The sequence below is a fragment of the Paramisgurnus dabryanus genome, chromosome 13 (genome assembly GCF_030506205.2).
Source record: "Paramisgurnus dabryanus chromosome 13, PD_genome_1.1, whole genome shotgun sequence".
NCBI classification, from domain to species: domain Eukaryota; kingdom Metazoa; phylum Chordata; class Actinopteri; order Cypriniformes; family Cobitidae; genus Paramisgurnus; species Paramisgurnus dabryanus.
In genome coordinates, this window is record NC_133349.1 from 1,549,145 (window position 1) to 1,570,485 (window position 21,341).

Below are 21,341 nucleotides of genomic sequence, written 5' to 3' on the forward strand. Positions count from 1 at the left end.
CATATATATAATGTGCCGTAAATGTATATACTGTGCTGTAGATGTATATATTGTGCTGTCAACATATATAGTGTGCCGTAGACATATATACTGTGCCGCAAATGTATATACTGTGATGTTGTTATATTTTTTCACTATACTGCAGCTAGAAGTGTGCTCACATTTTTTTAAGTATCTCCACATTTAAATTTAGCTGAACACTTTTGTTTCTGATGGCTTCATTCATTAAAATTGTAATGAAATGACGAACTGAAAGTAAAGAAACTGGTTTCATTTGCACTTTAATCTATAAGAGGAGAAAAAACAAATCACAAACCAGTTCAACATCTGTCAGTCAGGGACACAGACACAACATTTTATTCCAAAACCCTAATAATACTGTTAATACAGGATAATAAATCACCGCAAGAACTTTTCCTGTAAGAGTTACAATATCTCTGTTCACATTTCCACTGCATCTGCTCGAGGCTTTTCACCGTGCTTATACACACTGACCGTCACGTAAACCGTCTGAGATCCGAATTTATTGCGTACGTAGATGCTGTAGCTGCCGGAGTCGTCCATTGTGACGTGGTTTATAGTGAGTGTAGATGACTGAGTCTCATGTGTGATTTGGTAATGGCCATTAGAGACGAGCTCTCGATCACTCTTCATCCAGAACATTTCTGGTGCTGGATCTCCATCAGTGAAACACGTCAAACATAGAGACTACAAAGAGAAACAGACAGTATTAGATCAATACTTCAGCTCTTTTCTTATACGATTCGAAATAAAAACATCCAAAGCACAGCTTGAACTGAGTATCTACCTTTCCTTCCATTATAGCCACGACATCAGGAAGACCCTTCGTGACTCTGGCTTGATCTGTTAGGAGGAACATCAGGATTAAGCTTGTAGTTGTTTCCCAAAATACATTACTGGAGCCATTAATGTGATATATACTCACTTTTCTCAGCAAACTCCACTTGCCTGCGAAAATAAAATTATACAATTATAATAAACTCAGAAACCATCAGCAACCTAACCCTAACTTATTACACAATATTTCAAATCATCAAGTATCTATTTCAGTAAATATGTGACCTGGACCAAAAAAACAGTCATAAGTCACACGAGTATATTTGTAGCATATATATTTTATGCCAAAAATCATTAGGATATTAAGTTAAGATCATGTTTCAGAAGATATTTTGTAAATTTCCTACTATAAATATATAAAAACTTTATTCATCATTAGAAATATGTGTTGCTAAAGACTTCATTTGGACAACTTTAAAGGCGATTTTCTCAATATTTTTTTTTTTTGCACCCTTAGATTCATGTATCTCAGCCAAATATTGTCCTATCCGAACAAACCCGTCAATACAAAAATGATTTATTCAATCTTCATATGATATAAAAATCTCCATAAAAAAACTGACCCCTATGACTGGTTTTGTGGTCGAGGATTACATTACATTAACAATAATAATTAGAGATGCACCGATATATCGGTCAATAATTCACACTATCGGCCGATAGTTAAAAACAGCCAATAGTCATGGTCGATATATTCTGTCAATCAAAAGAGAACAAGAAAATGAAATGAATTCGAGCTCTATAAACATCACGAGTTTAATGTTCAATATTGATGGTCATTATATGGATGAATAACATTCAGAAAATTTAATCTTCAGATTACATTTTTAAGTTAATGCAATTTAATATTGGCATCGATAGTGGCAGATATTAGTCTGAAAAGTAAAAAAAAAATCACTGAATCAGTGAAATAAGTGGAAAAATGTAATATTGGCACACTTCTAGTAACAATTGAACAGTATACATTACAGATTGTCCTTATATTTGAAGAGATTGTTTCCGAAACAAGACAAGAAATTTTTTCAGAAATCTTTTTTTTGTGCATTCCTTAATATCAATTAAACTGCAGTTGGTTTGTTTTGATTTAAGCCTTCATTACTACAAAAAAATAAAAATAAAATACAGCTAAGCAGCACAATACAACATAATAAAAACAAAATAACATAATAATAAACATGTTATGACAAAAAATTTTAAAACAGAGTTATATCATTTTGGAACCAAACTCCTCATATTCACTTGCAATGTTTACTTCTGTATGTGGATTAAAGTGATCATTTTTTAAATACATTTCTTTTGCATTTTAATCCCATTTTGTGTAAAATGTCTTGACTCTAGATGCTAATTGTTATAAAGATGTTAAAAATCTGCTGATGTGGCATCCACTTCAGAAATGGAAGAAGAAGTGGATTGTGGACACAATGGGCACAGTTTATCATTTGCATATTTATAACACTTTGCATATTAATTTAAAGGAACAGTATGTAGGATTGTGGCCAAAACTGGTACTGCAATCACACAACTGGTGGCCAATACACAACATGACAACCTAAACATCCGTTGAGGGCTGCAACTCCACTTTTTAAATGACAATATCCTGACCGGACCACTGTTGTGACTGATATAAATATTTGAAATGAAAATGATTTCTTAATGTCTAGTGACATATCAGGGCCATTTTATGATTCATTGATATCAATTTCTTACATACTGTTCCTTTAATAATTAAACACTTTTTATAAAATGATGCAGGTTTAAGGTTTACTTACTTCAGTCTCTGATGTTCCAACAAAGCATCTGCAAAAGCTGCAAGAGAAGACAGATATTAAAATGTTGTTTGGCTTCAGGCAAATTCATTTTCTATCATGACATCGCAGTCGATCTTCTGCGTTACCCTGTCCAGACAGATCCAAAGAACGGCTGTGTGTTTCCTGACCATCAAACATCTCCAGCGTGTATTTCCCTTTATCGTTTTCAGTAGGATTGAAAATCTCAATCCAAACTTTCTGCATACTGCTGCCAGGACTCATCCGCTCCTGCTGATCAATTCTCTTCTCTCTATCACACACAGACAGAATAAAACACATTTATTTAGCAGAACTCTTTATCAAAACTGACCAATTGACAGATCATTTAAAGGCCACATATTGAATAGATATGGCGGACAGCGTACAACTCTCTGAAGGAGGAAACTATGGCAATGCAGGACTGTCAGTCAGTGGCCATGAGCGGGGCTTTATCAGTGTGACATCACATTAACAAACAGCATGTCTAATGAGACTTTGGTTTAACAGGGATTGGGTGGATTTTTTCCATTCTTGGCTGGTTGTGTCCACTTTTATGCCCAAAGCTAATAATATTGGCAATTTTGTTAATGAGCTAGAGGTAATAACATAGAAGATTGTGTTTTATTAATAATATAGATATTTATATAAAGATACTCAATGTAACTTGAAGAATATTGAAAAGCAATTACTCCGAAGTTAAATTACACAGCGTTAAAGTTATATTTGTCGAGTTTTGTGCAGTAAAGGTTTATCAACAACTTACTTGAAGTGCCAGCTGGTTTTCATATAGCTCAGATAATATTTGAGAGAGCAGTAGAGTTTAAAGCCTTTCGCTGTGCACTGAATTCTGACTGGACCAGCAGAGAGCGCTGTGGGTGAGAGAGAGAGAGAGAGAGAGAGAGAGAGAGAGAGAGAGAGAGAGAGAGAGAGAGAGAGAGAGAGAGAGAGAGAGAGAGAGAGAGAGAGAGAGAGAGAGAGAGAGAGAGAGAGAGAGAGAGAGAGAGAGAGAGAGAGAGAGAGAGAGAGAGAGAGAATATTAGTAATGATGTCATTATAAAAAAATTATGACATTGTCTGAAGTTTCACAACCAAAACATGACCGTACCACACTGTTTATTCAGCTTCTGCACGAGTCTGTCAAATTCTGAGGAAAAATGAAAACAAAATATTACATTAGTATCATTTTGTATGTTTAATACGTCTTTATCTATCCACTGTATTGAGATCAGTTTCTCAACATGTTTTTATCAGAGTTTTTGATGTTGTTTCCAACATTCAATTAATGTTTAAGTAAGCACATTACATTCGCTTGATGCTGAATAGATGATTGTGAACAAAAGTGACGTAACCACAGGTACAGTAGGTAACCATAGCAACAGTATGCAGTCTGAGCTCCTATTTGACTGAACATGACAAGAACTGTCATTATTTCTCAATTGATTTACACAACACAAATATTTCTGTGTATACACTTGTAAAACATTTCTTGTTGCACTTAAATTTTTTTAATTGAATTTAATTAATTTTAACTTTTTGACTGGTGAGGAGGAGTTGCTATGAATTGTAAAAATAGTTGAGTTAGCTTAAAGGTGCATTGTGTAACTTTCAGAAGGATCTCTTGACAGACATGCAATATAATTTACAGTGTTGGGGTAACGCATTACAAGTAACGTGCCTTACGTAATAATATTACTTTTCTCAAGTAACGAGTAAACTAACGCATTACTTTATAAATGTACACATTAATATTTTAGTTACTTTTTTCAAAAAGTAATGTGAGTTACTTTTCAGTTTAATTATTTTGATAAAAAAATAATAATGTGCTAAATTAAACTGAATGTAGTCACATAGAATTACGCAATCTATGCGTGCGCGCCTGAGCGGGAAACGGAGATGGCAGGCCAGAGCTCGACATTTTTGCGATGAAATATGCGATGTCTGAATGCAGAACTTCTCTACACCTGCAAGCCCAGAAAGAGATCAAGCCTCAGCCAAGTAAGAAAAAGTAACGCAAAAGTAACTCAAATGTAAGTATTACTTACTTTCCATGAAAAGTAACTTAGTTACTTTTTTGGGGAGTAACTTAATATTGTAATGCATTACTTTTAAAAGTAACTTTCCCCAACACTGATAATATACAAAACTATATTATCATTGGTGTATAAAGACTTTAGATAATGATCTGTATTGTTTTTATTATCTTATGTTTATTACCTTATATCATGTTTCTACAGTAGCCCTAAACGGACAAACTGCTCTACAAAGTGCATTTCGTCCCTACATTGTCATGTGGCTGCTACCGTATGCGTTTTGAAATTAATGGGTGAGCTTTTGGTTGCAATTCGCAATCTCACCACTAGATGCTGCTAAAATTTACACAACCAATTTTTTATAGTTTATAACAAGTCCTCACTAGTCAAGAAAGTTGAAACTAATTGTAATTTTACATTTGATTAAACTTAAAAATGTAAGTGCAACAAGGAATTTTACCATGTATGTGGGTCTGATAACTATCACATATGACCACAGCACAACCCTAATACACAAATTTAATTTGAACAGTGGTGGCCAGTGACTTCTTTTTCGAGGCACACGATGCAAAACTCGTCACAACATGTATGAAGTAGAGCTGGGCAAAAAAAAATCGCCTGCGATTCTCATGCGTATATCATCCGTAAAGCCGGTTCTGTGATTAAATTGGCATCACCTGCTTTCAGATGGAGCGGCATTTACTACACACAGTCATATTTCACCAAGAAGGTAGGCAAAATCGCGTTTATAATCGAAGAAGATCTTTTTCGCCCGCTCGAGTATGTAGCCCATCATATGTGTGGCTCATCACTTCAAAATATGTGTTTGGTGCATCATGTAAGCGTATGTGCATCGTCATGTAAAAAAAAAGTGTCTGCTGCAGACGCCCTTGAAGGGTTTATGATAAAAGAGACGCTCATGTTTGTCAGATACTCGTATTTTGACAAGACGCGTGATGCATATGGTTGACATGATGTAACGAACACATATTTTGAAGTGATGAGCCACACATATGATGGGCTACATACTCCAGCGGGCGAAAAAGATCTTTGATTATAAACGCGATTTTGCCTACCTTCTTGTTGAAATAAGACTGTGTGTAGTAAATGCCGCTCCATCTGAAAGCAGGTGATGCCAATTTAATCACAGAACCGGCCTTACGGATGACATACGCATGAGAATCGCAGGCGATTTTTTTTTGCCCAGCTCTACTTCATACATGTTGTGACGAGTTTTGCATCGTGTGCCTCGAAAAAGAAGTCACTGGCCGCCACTGTTCAAATTAAATTTGTGTATTAGGGTTGTGCTGTGGTCATATGTGATGACGAGCAACACACATGGCACTCCGAACACATATTTTAAATTCTAAAATTAAATTTCCTTTAAAAACAAAAACTTTTTTTAATAAACATGGTTGAATCAGAACACACAAGAGCTCCTGCAGCCTATTCAAAAACTTCCCATGATGCACTTCATGAAGTTATCTAGAGGGTTTAACCAGTCACTCTTTAGTCTAGTAGTAAACAGTGAAATAATAATAATCATCTAACCATCATCCAGTAGTTCCAGTCGACTCTCATCTTCTCCTCTACTGTCTGACACTACAGCTCTGTACACACCTGCTTCTTTCTTTGTCACCTGATCAATAAACACGGTTAACACAAATCACACACAATTCTACACTCATTGATCTTTCATAAGGGGATTAAAACCTATTATTGGTGTGTTAAAGGAATGATCTGGGTTCATTAAAGTTATGTACCAATATAATGGCAACCATCTGGCTGGTTTACCCTTGTAAATGCTTATTGTGTCGTGGAAGTGTCAGGTTTACGGTGTTATATTGTTAAGATTAAATTTACATGAAGTTATTTTGTTTAATGCATCGCCTCACAGCTAATGTGTTGTGAAGATTGTGGTACCTGTGGCACAGTAAATGTACCGACACCTGACGGCTCCATCGTAGCCTGCGTCAGCTCCACTCCATCTTTAAACCATTTCATCTTTGTGTCTTTGTTTATGTTGATGACCTGCAGTATTGGACACACTTAGATATGGGTTCACATAAAAAACCTTGTGTCATTGTCCAAACATACAAACCTGTACGGATGTTATGGATGACCGAACAATTACAGACCTATTGCTTTATATGTCAGGTCGGTTAGTGATGAAACATCATTACCTTGCATTTGATGATCATTTCACAGTCTGGTGTCACCGTCCATGATAAATATTCCTGGAAATGTGGACCTTGTCCGAGAGGAAGCAGACACAATATGACATGAACTTATACACACTTATACATTGCATACATATTTAAACACTCACGTCCTAATACATTCACAACAACGTCATATTATTAAATTAAGCAAGATAAATATCATAATAATTTCAAAGTCCTTTATATTTGCACACTTAATTTAGGTAATGGATTTGTGGATATTTGAGCTATCCATCAGTTTTGAATGATCCTATAAATGTCGTAATCTAGGCTTTTACATCATTGTGGTCATTGAGATCTACTCGACTCACCTGACTTTCTCTTCCAGTTCCTTCTGTTGCCGTCAGATTTGGCCAAAGCGTCCTGGAACGCTGACAAAAACAAAAAAACAAAAAACAGAGAAAAATTTGATATATTTTAATAGAATTAGCCTTTAGGATCTTTCAAATTTTTTTTGAAGATTACAACAATTAGTTTGACTTTATATTATTAGTTTATATTTGATAATGTTTTGTAATACTCTTTTCCACAAAGACCAACGTGAACTGGTTCTTGGCACGGCCGTCTTTAAGTTGTGCTGTGTAGGAGCCCTCGTCCTCTTTGGACAGCTGATCAAAGATGATCTCTACCAGACCTTTTGCCTTGTCAAAGTTCATCTTACGGGCCTGCAGGACACACAGATCCACAGAGCTCTTAGGAAGTATTAGTCAGACCCAGGAACAAGTCTGAAAAACTGATTGAATGATATCCAAGCTCTGTTCTTAGTGAGCTGCCCATGTAGAAATCACTTTAAAGGCATTGTACAGTAAGTAGACTCCTGAAACAGTCTATCAAAATGTTTACTCCTTATGAAGGCCAAATCTATGCAGAAATGCCTGAATCCCTTTTCCCCAAAAGCACTGTCTTTGTTGTAAATCAGTAAATATAAAATCCTGTTCAACAATAAGGCCGTCTATGCAGGCGGTTCCCAATCAGTCCTATAAAAAGGATTTATCTCTGCCGTCACAGACTGTAGACATCAGGTCAGTTCAAGTTTGTTACCGGTGTGCTGGAGATTTCTCTGTCATTCAGTATGAGACGGAGAGATGCGGCGCTGCTCAGCGGTTCTGTCTGGAGCCATAGACGAACTTGACCCTGTTCAGACACGTCCACCTGCCAACCGGACTTCAGCGCTATTACTACACCACAGAGAGAAACACAGCAGATATGTGTTCATGTAAAGCCATTAATACATATACAAATACACATAGAGACATTTAAAGGAATGACGACCCCCCCCCCAAAAAAACAACATTTTGTTAATTCATCAGACTAGTCATTATAATGAGTAGTTTTCATTTAAAGAATAGGGGCTTAATGCTATTTCATGCATTCTGACTTATTAACACACGAGAGTTGTAATCATAGATTGTAAAAAAAAAATGGACGACGCCTGTTCGCTCTCTTCCATTGGTGAAAAGTGAAGCCGCCAGTGTCCCGATATGGCGCTGACATCTTGGGTCGTGAGTCTGCGTAGTAGCGATTTCGGGACCAGTCATGCGCAGTAGTGAGCAGGAAGCAAAGCTGCGAAATTAAGGCCCCGCCTTCGCTCTCGCAGAATGCGCATATCACACGATATCACAGCTGTCAATCATGACGTGACACCACCGTTTTTATATAATTAAATAACTAACTAAACACAAACCTTTTTTAAAAACATTTGAATGTACATCAGCGTGATAAAAACTACAGTAAATGACAGAAACCAGCCTCAGAAAGAAGATAATTGAAGTGTAATTAATTTTTTTAGTTGGTCTCAAGTCCCATTGAATAACATGGGGAGGCGGGGTTTATGACCTATACTGGGACCAGTCACTGGGGGGGGCGATCAAGACGTTTTGGCTTCACTTTTCAGGGCTTGTGTGGCACTTTTGGTTGTAATCATCATGCTAAACAAATGCAAAGTGTCATTTTTTCGAACATGGGTCCCCGTTATGTATCAGTGACCCCACATTCCTTTTATGGGCCTTTCCCCCGGAAAACCACTCCCACAACTCAATCAGATTGAGAGCAAGAATATCATTAACATCACTGCACGTGACATCTTTGTTTTATATCATGACTCAACAATGAGACAAAAGAATAAGTGTGTTTTCGGATGTAAGGAGAAGAAAGCCTTTTTAGTTTTCCAAGTAAGCCAGCAGTATGAAAACAATGGAGATAGTTTGTTTATCTGGGGTAGCAGTTGAGTTTTGTGTGGGTGTTTGCTTAACGCTGAATTTCATTGAAATGGGGCAGTTCTAACCAGGTTATGAGTCACAGGCGGTAAGTAAAACTGCATCAAATGTCTGTACTTTTTGGAAATTGACGCGTAAGTGCATATAATGTAAACGACACGAACATCATAAGTTATTCAGAGATAGTGCGATAATGTTTTGTGTGTGCTGCTTGCTCGTGACTCGCTCCTCCTGCGGGACGCCACAGTGGGGTCATGTTTTTCCAGAAACATTTGCTGATCTGTCTTATCTGTCTTGTTTTATAAATCTGATAAAACTAGACTCTTTGTAGATATTGAGGATGTAATACTAGTCTATAGGCAGTGGTTAAATTGGGATTTGTTAAGTGGGGTGGCTCTGTGGGGAGGGGGGGTTCGAGGGGTAACATGTTTGATGACAGCAAAGACACTGTTGTGTTTTAATGACATTCTGGACCTCTTATAGGATTTGATAAGTTTCAGCTTTAAATCTGTGTTAAATCTGTGTTTTTCTTTTTGCTATATCCATGTCAGAACTGGACTCATTTTCTGATGTACATTTGTGCCATTTGTCTTACTCACGTGGGTTTCTGATGTGCCAGCTCAGCTCTGTGAGTCTTTCCAAATCTGAAACACAAGATGCAAAGTATTATAAAACACTTCACACCATCAGCACCAAGATATTGGCCTGCCTCGGCACGATACAACCTTTGAAAATAAGATTTAAAGTCAGCCTCATGGTGACTGAAGTTATATGACAGAATCACACCTCCGTCCTTCTTATTGACTGAAATGCCTAACACAGATCTTGTAAAACATAATGTAGGGTTAAAAGACCTTGGCAAGGATAAAGCAATGACTCTTGATGATAAAATACTGAGGTTGTGCTATGAACAGACATGCTATCTATCAGGTTGTATGCTGAACAGATGTAAAGGGTGTTACTGTATGTGAATGTGATGATGTGTACCCTCGGCAGTGAAGGTGAAACTAGAGGAGACGTCGGGGTTTTCGCTCAGCTCCACTGTGTACAGACCCAAATCCTCCTGTGAGGCGTCAGTGAAGGTCAAAACAGACCTGTGGGACACACGCGTGAGGTTTATAAATTCATTAAAAACCTTCAGGGGACCTCCAGGGCACATTAGAGAAAATGACAGTGTCGTTTGTAATGTTGATGAGACATTATCTAGTCACCTGTTGTTTTTGTTCTCCAGACGAGCTCTTCCAGCATCGATAGCATCGCTGTAGTTCTTATTCCACTTAAAGAAATCTCTTTCATCTGTTTCAGGACCTTCAAAGCTCAGGAAAATGAAGCCGTCATTATCGACTCCAATCTGAATCTCTTTGGTCCCTGTCGGCAGGCAGGATAAAGTTTAAAAGCAGCTCGCTGTGAGATAGGAGGAAATGAAGTCATTATGCAGAGATGTCCTGAGAGCTGACCTGCTTTAGTCTCTGATTTCACCGCCTCAGAGGGAACCGATGGCATCCCGACGCCAGCGCCGTTGATGGCAAACACGCGCAGACGATACGTCTGACCCGCTTGCAGACCTGATATCTGATCAACACACATACAAAACAAATTCACTTATCTTTTGACATTAACTAGAGGTAAATGTTGAGTCATTAACCACTCTTTTATTTACATCATACATTTTTCCAATTTATTTTTTTTCATGCCTTTTATGTCCATGATCACATCAACAATTACTAATAAAGAGTCAGTTTAGCAATGTTCGAGCTTCAAAAGTTTTGATCATAATATTTATATATAAATAAATCATAATATATAAATGATTGTAATATGTATATATAAAAACAGACACATTCATGTATATCTTTAATAAATATTTGCATTGATATACTGTATATACATTTATATAATTTATATTATATAGAAATATAAATATTTTATATAGAAATATAACCAATTTTTTCTCAAATATATACATGATTGTGTGTGTTTTTAGATATAAATAATAATTATACACAGTACACACACACATATTATGTAAACACAAACTTTTATTTTGGATGCGATTAATTGCGATTAATCTTTTGACAGCCCTAATTTAATCTGTTTACATGTTCGTAACATAAATAAAGTTTTTCTTCCATTGCAACATGAATATATTTTCTTGGATTGAAATATATGGAGGGCTAAATATATTTATTAAAGCTTTAAAATTTATTTCCTTTTAAAATATATATACAAAAAATTGCCAAAAAATATATTTTGTAAACATATTCGAAAAACAAATATATTTTTTTGACCTTTTATTTATTTATGGCACACACATTACAACAGAGGTTGCCCAAGGTGCTTCACATAAGCAGTATAAAACAGACATTTAATAGTAGAAGAATAAACTAACCTACAACTAACAACAGGTCCAGTCCCCTCAAACTAACCCCTTAGGATGTATTTAGTAAATAGGCTTTTAGGACAGCCTTGAAGACAACCAAAGACTTTGCCGATCTAACATTTGATGTGTCAGGGCAACTTTGAACACAGATAGGCAATGTGAGCCCACCTCACAGTCTGCGCTGCTCTGTTAACATCAGTTTAGTGTTCCTACCCTAAATTTAAAGTAAAAAAAAAACCAGAGACAGAACGGACCTTTAGGTGAGTTTCTGTCACTGGCTCTTTTGTCACAGGGGTCCAATCTTCAGACTCCGCCCCCTGACTGATCTCCACCACATACCCACTGATTGCTGATTGGCCCTTGTAAACAGGCTCCGCCCATAGCAACACAAGAGAGTTGCATCTGACTTCTCTGAACTCCAGGTCATATGGGCATGCTGTGAAACATCAACACATTGAAATGGTGATACATCACTACAACCAATAGATCTAAAATATTTTTATATTATACCATAAACCTTTTGCACAGCCATAAAGAAACCTAATTTAAGTTGAAGAGGAACGAAGTAAGGGATAATCTAGAGGCAGACGGTAGTTATCGGGAAATAAGCCCAGACAGTGTGATCAGGTCTTGTATCACACTGAAGGGGCTTATTTCCCAATAACTACCGGCTGCCTCTACATTATCCCGCTTATTACACGGCTACTTGCCACATAAGAAAAAAAACTGGACATGAATATGAATTTGAAACATTTTATTGGCATATTTGTTTTAAATTAACATTTTTATCCTTCCGCGAAACTTTGCACAGATGCATAAAATGATCGTAATACCTTATTAAGATCCTCTGCTTCATACTTGTCTGTCTCCATTTTTTTCTCTTTTAGCCAGTCTTTGAGAAGTTTTAATGCCCATTCTGTATTTTTTGTGTGTTGGCTTCGTAGCTGTCATGCTCTATTTTGTCAAGTTCAGTCTCAGTAAGCTGTCTGTGTCTTGTCGTGGTTGTCGAGTGTTTGTCACAAGATGGCGCCAAACAGACAGTAATCTTTATTGATCTTTATTGGCGCGGAGCGATTTTACTCGTGCAAGTAGTACCGGCTATGCGTTATTATTTTGGAGCGGTTATTATTTGAAAAGAACGAACCTGCAAATGTCTCAACTGACCAATCAGAATCAAGCATTCCAGAGAGCCGTGTAATAAAAACAGAATAATCAAATGCAATATTTTATTTTATTACCTGGCTCTGGCATCGTCCACGGTTCACACAGAAACATCTCACTCGGCTCTGAAGGTTTTCCAAGTCCGATGATATTGGCTGCGAAGACCCTGAACTGATAAAAACTGCCTTCCTGTAGACCTGTAACCTAAAACCAAATTAACACACAAGAACAGATGAGGGTGAAAACTACCAAGGAGAATTAGGGCCGAGCTAAAATAAAAAATAAAAACATCTCGAGATTAAAGTAATTATAATGCAAGATTTAACAAGTAGTTTTTTTAAGAAAAACGTCAAAATAAGAAACTTCAAAAATAAAGGCATAATATTTCAAGAATAAAGTCGAAATATAATGACAATAAAGTCAAAATATTTTGAGAATAAAGTCAATATAATGAAAATAAAGTCGTAATATAACGAAAATAAAGTCAAAATATTTTGAAAATAAAGTCAATATTACGAGAACAAAGACGTAAAACAAAAATAAAGTCATAATATAACGAGAATAAAGTCGTAATATAATGAGAATAAAATCAAAATATTTTGAGAATAAAGTCATGATACAAGAATAAAGTCGTAATATAATGAGAAAAAAGTCATAATATTTTGAAAATAAAGTAAATATTACGAGAATAAAGACGTAAAACAAAAATAAAGTAGTAATATAACAAGAATAAAGTCTAAATATTTTGAGAATAAAGTCGTAATACAAGAATAAAGTCAAAATATTTTGAAAATAAAGTCAATATTACGAGAACAAAGACGTAAAACAAAAATAAAGTCATAATATAACGAGAATAAAGTCGTAATATAATGAGAATAAAATCAAAATATTTTGAGAATAAAGTCATGATACAAGAATAAAGTCGTAATATAATGAGAAAAAAGTCATAATATTTTGAAAATAAAGTAAATATTACGAGAATAAAGACGTAAAACAAAAATAAAGTAGTAATATACCAAGAATAAAGTCGAAATATTTTGAGAATAAAGTCGTAATACAAGAATAAAGTCAAAATATTTTGAGAATAAAGTCAATATAAGCAGATATGAAATGACATACCTGCATTAATAATTAAACAATATTACGACTTTATTCTTGTTCTATTGACTTTATTTTCGTTACGACTTTAATCTCGTAATTTTTTTTATTTTGACTTTTTTATTTCTAAAAACTACTAGTTAAATCTCGCATTATATTGAATTTAATCTCAAGATGGTTTTATTTTTAAGTTTAGCTTGGCCTCAATCCCCCTTCGTAAAAACCGATGTGTGAAAATAACACCTAAAATAGGTACAGGAAAAACACACATCCGAAAAGTCAAATCCTGATCCAGAATTCCAGAAATGTTCTATCCCAGCTCCCAATTTGCATTTATTCACTTTGCAGATAACATTGAGTATCAGAGCAACCCAAAACAGAAACACAGATTTCATGCGATACTGGAAACAAGATCAACTGAGGCTTTATACATTGATGTGACCCGCTGCATTGATCTGGTGGTTGATGTCTATATTGAGAGGCATTTAGCTGAAGAAGCACTTAAATGATAAACACTGAGACAGGAACAGATCGACAAGAGCGGTCAGATATAATCGGGATCGGATTTAACAACACCGCCATTTCTGGAGCCTTTAGACCGGCGATTAACCATAGCCTGAATCCTCTTATCAAATCACAGCCTTATCTGGAGGTTTAAAAGCTATCGGGAAAGACCACTAGATGGCAGACATCCATCTCAGGAGCGCTACAGGATTTCGATGAAGGGTGGTAAGGCCTCTCATTGACTTTAATGAGTTTGGACAGGTGACTCTGCCTTTCTGACTTCTCGATGAGATGAACGCTTCTGGCTGCAATCAATAACATTGGATTTACATGCAATGAACGCAAAGTGCTCGCAAAGATCAATGTATTCTAATAGACATCATGTACATTGACCCATCTGATGAGAGAAGAGAGCAAAGACACCTCCAAAAAACAAGAGGATGTGTTAATAGAAAGAGACATGATGATGTCACGGCAGCCATTTCAATCCAGTAGAGGGCGCTGTGCATCAGAAAGCTTGGTAAAACATGAAAGCAGATGACCTTTAACCCCACAAGGTCAAATATAAATTAAGCTTTCTTGTCTTATAAGTGATATTTGTTAAGAAAAGCATCACTTTTGCTTGCACATTAAATGTGTTTTGTACTTTATGTGGTAGTTTCCAAGACATTGTTCAGATTAAGCCAGGACTACACTGCAAAAAATGATTTTAAAAAATCCCTTTTTTGTCTTGTGTTTAGTAAAAATATCTAAAAATTGTTAAATGAAGATGCTTTTTCTTGATGAGCAAAACGACCCAAGAAAATAAGTCTTTTTAGACCAAAAATATCAAATTTAAGTGATTTTGTGCATAAAAAAGCAAAAAAAAAAATCTGCCAATGGGGTAAGCAAAAAAATCTTGAACATTTTTCTTAAACACTTAATTCAAGAAAAATTCTAGAAAAATTTGCTTACTCCATTGACAGATTTGTTTGCTTGTTTTATCCACAAAATCACTTATTTATATATTTTTTTGTCTAAAAACTAGACTTATTTTCTTAGGTCATTTTGCTCATCAAGAAAAACATCTTGATTTAAGAATTTTTAGATAACTTTACTGAAAACAAAACAAAAATACTAAGAATTTTTTTTTCTTGAAAATAATTTTTTGCAGTGTGTGCACTTACCAAATACCTGCATCTATATAATAAACATATAAAATGTGTTCATGTAAATTGTACACAGCAAAAAATTCTTAGTATTTTGTTCTTGTTTTCAGTACAAATCTAAAAATTCTTAAATTAAGATGCTTTTTCTTGATGAGCAAAACAACCCAAGAAAATAAGTCTTTTTAGACCAAAAATATCAAATTTAAGTGATTTTGTGCATAAAAAAGCAAAAAAAAATTGCCAATGGTGTAAGCAAAAAATTCTTGAACATTTTTCTTAAACACTTAATTCAAGAAACATTCTAGAAAATGTTGTCTAAAAACTAGACTTATTTTCTTAGGTCATTTTGCTCATCAAGAAAATACATCTTGATTTAAGAATTTTTAGATATTTCTACTGAAAACAAGAGAAAAATACTAAGTAAGAAAGTCATTTTTTGCAGTGTAGACCCTAACTCAGAATAAGTGACATGCATTTATCCTCATTAACCATCAACAAAAAAATAACTACACAAGATGACACTGAATAATGAAGATAAACAAAGTTTGTATATCTTCAACAGGAAATAAGCTCTGATTGGTTGTAACTCTCATGTCATGCATGTGTTTTAAGGGATTATATGCAGATGTGGACACACCTTGTACATTCTGTCTGTAACGGGCTTGACGTTGACCTCTCTCCAGGTGTCCTGGGATTTCTGCCTCTGGTCCAGGTAGTATCCGCGCACAGGATCTCCTCCGTGATTGGCAGGGGCTCTCCAGCCAATCAGCATCTCATCTCCTGTGCAGTGCAGTACAGTGATGGCTGATGGACAGGAAGGAACATCTGCAGTAATGGAGAGACAACAGGCCACGCATTGGAGTCAAATTGTTTATACTGGGGTTTGGATAACATTCATGTGATTTTATTACCATTTAGATGTACATGTGACACGTCTCCCACTGGAAAAATTAGTAACAACTTTCATCGCCTCGGATGTGTTAAAAACGTGTTTTGGGACACACTTAATGCGTTGTTCCAAAATACACACATCTCTGTGTTATTATTAGTCAATGCAAAGACGCGATAGACATCCTGCGCCGTGACTTGCGTGAATGAGGTGGCACAAATGACGAGGCACACATTTTTGGGCACGTGATTCTCGCAAATCACGCAATTTGAAAACTCTGAACTCTGGCGGATATTCGCAGTGCGTTACCCAATCAGGAGCTTGCTCTAGTACTTACGTGATTACAATGTAGAAATACGAAACAATAGAGGACAAAACCATTGTCGCTGTATGTGAACACCCGGAGCTGTACGACACATCTTCATACTTTTATAAAAACAGGAATAAAAAGGATCTTGCTCGGAAGAAAGCGAGTGAGGAGGTCGAACAATCTGGTAAGTTGTAAAAAATGCTCTTTACTCAATATGAGCTATATACATATTGAGACTACAAGTTAGCTAAAGCCAGCAAATTCAGCATATTCGCATCTGAATTTCACAGAATGTTCACTCAAAATATTCACGCGTTCAACTACACACGAACAGCGCGATTAATTTGCTTCATTCGCGTCTGGTAAGAACGCACAGTTAGGAGGATCTATGGACAGAAATGCAATATAATATACATAACTGTATCTGTCAGTGGTAAATAAAGACCTTACGTAATGAACTGTATTGTTTTTATTACCTTAGAATGAGCCGATTTTATTTAAATACACCGTGGGTCCCCTTACATGAAAGTCTCCATTTTGCGCCACACATTTTTTTTTAAACACATTGGGCTCTATCTTACACCCGGCGCAATGCAGCGCAAAGCGCGACGCAAGTGTCTTTCGCTAGTTTCCACCCTAATTTTCACGTTTAGCGCCCCGTTGTTTAAATAGCAAATGCATTTGCGCCCCCTTTTGCCCCCATGGGCGTTCTGGTCTGAAAACGAGGTGTGTTCAGGCGCATTGTTGGCGCGTTGCTATTTTGAGGCAACTAAAATAGACTACGCCATTGACCAACAAAAACCTGGTCTAAAGTCTAAAGTCAATGGCGCAATGTGTTTTATGTTATTTAAGAGCGCATTAGTAAAATGCGCCTATACACGGGAGGACAACGCGGATTTGCTTATCACAAAGTACATGAATGCGCAGTAGCACAAAAATGCTTTTAAATATGAAAGATTAAAGGATTGAATGTAAAAGATTATTATTGAATCTCTTGGACATAAATGAGGACTAATTATGAGACGTTAGAAGGCCCAAAGAGTTGCTTCACCTGCAGCCTGGTAAGTAAATAAATGCTTTGCTTTGAACAAATGCGTCTGTTTTTAAATGTTTTTTTTTAATGCTACCTCACGGATTTATTGTATATGATGACTCTGTATCTGTGGATATGGTGAGATGAGAAACATTTTTAAGTCATGCTTAAAAAAAACTCTTTGCTAAAAAAAACCCGCTGTCCAAAGTGCTGAAACGTGAGGAGAGGGGATCTTCTTCCTCCGCTTAGTTTTTCAGTTTACAAAGTCCGTCATCTAAATAGGGATTAGACATAACGCCAGCGCAACTGGCTTTTAAAGGGGATGAGAGCTGTGACTCTCATTGGTTTACTGCACGTTACGCCCAAAATACTCCCATTACAATAAGACCTACCCTTTTCGACCATGCGCTCGGCGCAAAAAACATTTTTCCCGTCGTTAAATTAGCAAAATTGGATTCGGACACGCCCATTTAGACGTTGCGATGTGCGCTATAGACAATGCGCTTAGATCGTTAAAATAGGGCCCAATGTGTTTATCCTGGGGCGACTACCGTAGCTTTACTACGTGTTTCGAAAGGGAGCGGTGAGCTGTGGACTGAGCCGAGCGGTCTCGCAGTCTCACCACTAGATTGACCAAAATCTGCACACACTTTTCATTACAAATATGAAAATATGTACATTTATTCCTTTAGCAGACGCTTTTTATTTAAAACCATTGTCGCTGTACGTCAAATCATTTTTGACTATGCAGTGATGATGCACTAAGATATGATCAACCCAATCTAGTGCTGTGTCTGTTTATGAGTTAAATGAGAGTGCAGACTGCAGATGTGAACATACTGAAGGTCATCTGACTGAAGAGCTCCAGGTCAGACTCTTACATTTAGCTGATTTGACTCGAACAGCAGGAGATTCGTCCGAGTAGATGCTATTTCCAGCCAATCCCACAGACTTCAGACGGAAAATATACTGTTTATTAGTCGTCAGTCCGTCCACTGTGAATCTGAGAGAGAGATTATATTATATTATATTGACCAGTAATGTTGATATGAGTAAAAAGTGTATTTTAATCATACATCTTAAAGAAAAGGTAACAGATAGAGACCTGGTATTGGTGATGGGCTTATTGTTGATGGTCCTCCACTGTCCACTTCCAACCTCACTGCAGTACAGGTAGTATCCCAGAATTCTCTCTGTGATTTTGGGCTCTTTCCATTGAAGCAGGACTGAGTTGTTACCTTCTCGGATAGGGACGATGTCATGCGGGCGGGCTGGAACTCCTAAAATCACAGAAAACTATTTCAAGACTGATAAATTAATTTACTAATAACATCCTGTACACTGTCTCTTTTAGTCATGGTAATGTCTATTTAAATATGCTGTGTGCAGACATTACATCAAAGGTATGACATCACTGATGTCAAATAGCATTGGCACATAAGTCTCACGTGACCCACTTTACTTGAAAGGGTAAATTAAATTTGAGTGGAGTGACAGAACTACTTCATGGCCTTTTGTTGGCAGTAAAAATTATCATGCATTCGAATTTCATGGAAAATAAGCACATCACAGTCTCTGAATATAAATGACAGCATGCATTACCTATGGTCTCTCTTTCTCTCTCACTCACCCATTGGTTTTCCCAGTAAAACAGGTGCACTGGGCAGTGACGGCTCACTAATGCCAAACTTGTTGACAGATCGAACACGGTAACAGTACGACTTCCCCTTCTGCTGGTCAAACGCAGCAAATCTCGTGGAGAGAACGGTCTGATCCATACTGGCCAGGTGCCAGCTCTCTTTACCTGCTAGAGACTGAAACATATCATCAATCATCATCATCATTTTTAGTTTATTTGAGCTTCTAATTACATTAAATCAACATAATAACAATTTTCATTACAATACAAGTAAGGAAAAAAAGTAGACAGAAAAGGGAGAGAAAAAAATAGAAATGATGCTCATAAGGTAGTTAGAAGCTTAAGCTTATTAACACCTACCCCCTTTTATACCATTGATCCGCAATTACATTTATTAAACCAATAAGACAGTCGTCACGTCATCAACACACATCTCATCAAAATACTGTCTGATATTATCTGATTATTTTATGTTTTTAATATTTCTTCAGCAATGCTCAGATGTTATTTTTTATGCCTTAATAATTTATTTCAAATGCCTTTTATGTGTTGATTTTTTTACCTAGACTTCCAGTCATATAAATCTTCGGAGCCCCTGTGGGGACATGGAGCAAAAATTAAATAAAGTTAAGTTTCACGTGAGTATGCGAAACTAAACTTAAAAAAAAATCTGCACATGAACGTTTCGGGTGAGCACATGAAACTAAACTTTAGGTTTCTTTTAATCCAATGTCACCTTAGGGGCTCGGTATTAATCCATCATAAAATATAACTTTTTTAAAACTATGAACTATGAAAATAAACCTTGAATATTCATAGTGAAAGCGATTTATATCGATTTCAGACAAATGAGGATTTTTATGTATTAAATTTAGACAAGTTAATTTCATAGGGACAGAAATCTCCTGTGATGTATTTTTCTCTACTGCTGAGATTAAATGAAATTATTTTCTAACTGTCCACAGGGCCAAAGGGACTCAATGTAAAAGAAACATTAAACTATAAATTACATTTGAATAAAACAGCAAGCCTCTATAAGAATATAAAGTACTGTCTATAATCAAATACACCCGATGGACAAAAGAAACCAGATGGAAAGTGTTTCTGCCCCCAGAATTTGAGACTGACCAGACGCTTTTATTATGTTGCGTCTTATAAAAAAGTTTAATAAAAGTCCTGTGGCAGTTTGTGATTCTCTGCCTCATTATGGAGTCTGAAAGCGGCGTGAGTTTCTTTGTGACTGATATTAGAAAAGTCTGCCTCTTCAGATCACTGCCAGCAATATGAGACTTTCAGAAGTGAAGGACTTTCTCCATGTGCTGGCAGATATGATTAAAAAACTCAGAAACATATAAGTTATACAATAAAAACTGTGCTATTTTTATTTATACTCTGGAGAAATTTATTTCTGACATTTATATCTGCACACATCTGAATGAAAAGTAAACCGGTTCTTTTGCTAAATCATAAAACCTCAATGTAAATCCTGATGTCAGAGTGTGTATTTTGAGTCTCATAACCTACGCTTGTGGGCTGCACTGCATGAAGAATCCATATAATCAAACCAAAACTGCATCTTAGACGTCAAAATCGTCAGCAAGAGCTTTGAAGTTGAAGGAGAAACACATTATGCGACCCAAGTTTTAATGAAGCGCTCGCTTCGCACCTTCTGCCACCCAGCAGACCTCCGTTCACCGCCTCTAATGAGCTGAGCAGTCAAAGTGCAGTGTTAATTTGGTCCTCTGGCTCAGCGTGCAAACTTTAAGGCCTGCGGTCGAGGGTAAAGACTACAGACGCAGTAACTCGGGACCCCGCAGGGCCATTTTTAATGAGCTGAACGACAAGCGCTGCGTGGGACGAAGGTCAACTCCTACCCGCTCCACGAAGTAGGTGAGAGGTTCTCTGCCTCTTGGGTCCGGTTCGGTCCAGCTCAGCACAGCGTAGGTGTCGCTAAGCTCGCAAACTTCCACGTCGGTGGGGGGAAATGGCACTCGGATTTGACCTGTAGACAGAGGAGAGCGTCAGAAACGTATAACCTTAGGTGCTTCAGGGAGCAGAAAATACAT

The 21,341-nt window shown here is 36.6% G+C and overlaps 1 protein-coding gene across 2 annotated transcripts in view; it reads right to left on the minus strand.

Annotated features, from left to right (window-relative positions):
• Positions 1-265: 265 nt before the first annotated feature.
• myom3 (myomesin 3) overlaps positions 266-21,341 on the minus strand; it is a 51,685-nt gene continuing 30,609 nt past the window's right edge. For both annotated transcript variants that reach the window (XM_065299003.2, XM_065299004.2), the window contains exons 14-37: positions 21,150-21,277; positions 19,267-19,450; positions 18,742-18,916; positions 18,518-18,639; positions 16,042-16,229; positions 12,732-12,858; positions 11,748-11,929; positions 10,571-10,685; positions 10,325-10,481; positions 10,101-10,207; positions 9,713-9,757; positions 7,939-8,075; positions 7,418-7,562; positions 7,209-7,268; positions 6,859-6,926; positions 6,599-6,706; positions 6,227-6,314; positions 3,751-3,789; positions 3,409-3,514; positions 2,753-2,916; positions 2,628-2,664; positions 947-969; positions 809-864; positions 266-708 (exon numbers count right to left, since the gene is read on the minus strand). In XM_065299003.2, coding sequence (XP_065155075.1) covers positions 442-708; positions 809-864; positions 947-969; positions 2,628-2,664; positions 2,753-2,916; positions 3,409-3,514; positions 3,751-3,789; positions 6,227-6,314; positions 6,599-6,706; positions 6,859-6,926; positions 7,209-7,268; positions 7,418-7,562; positions 7,939-8,075; positions 9,713-9,757; positions 10,101-10,207; positions 10,325-10,481; positions 10,571-10,685; positions 11,748-11,929; positions 12,732-12,858; positions 16,042-16,229; positions 18,518-18,639; positions 18,742-18,916; positions 19,267-19,450; positions 21,150-21,277 — 2,828 coding nt within the window. In that variant the 3' untranslated portion in view covers positions 266-441. The remainder of the gene's footprint in view (positions 709-808; positions 865-946; positions 970-2,627; positions 2,665-2,752; positions 2,917-3,408; positions 3,515-3,750; positions 3,790-6,226; positions 6,315-6,598; positions 6,707-6,858; positions 6,927-7,208; positions 7,269-7,417; positions 7,563-7,938; positions 8,076-9,712; positions 9,758-10,100; positions 10,208-10,324; positions 10,482-10,570; positions 10,686-11,747; positions 11,930-12,731; positions 12,859-16,041; positions 16,230-18,517; positions 18,640-18,741; positions 18,917-19,266; positions 19,451-21,149; positions 21,278-21,341) is intronic.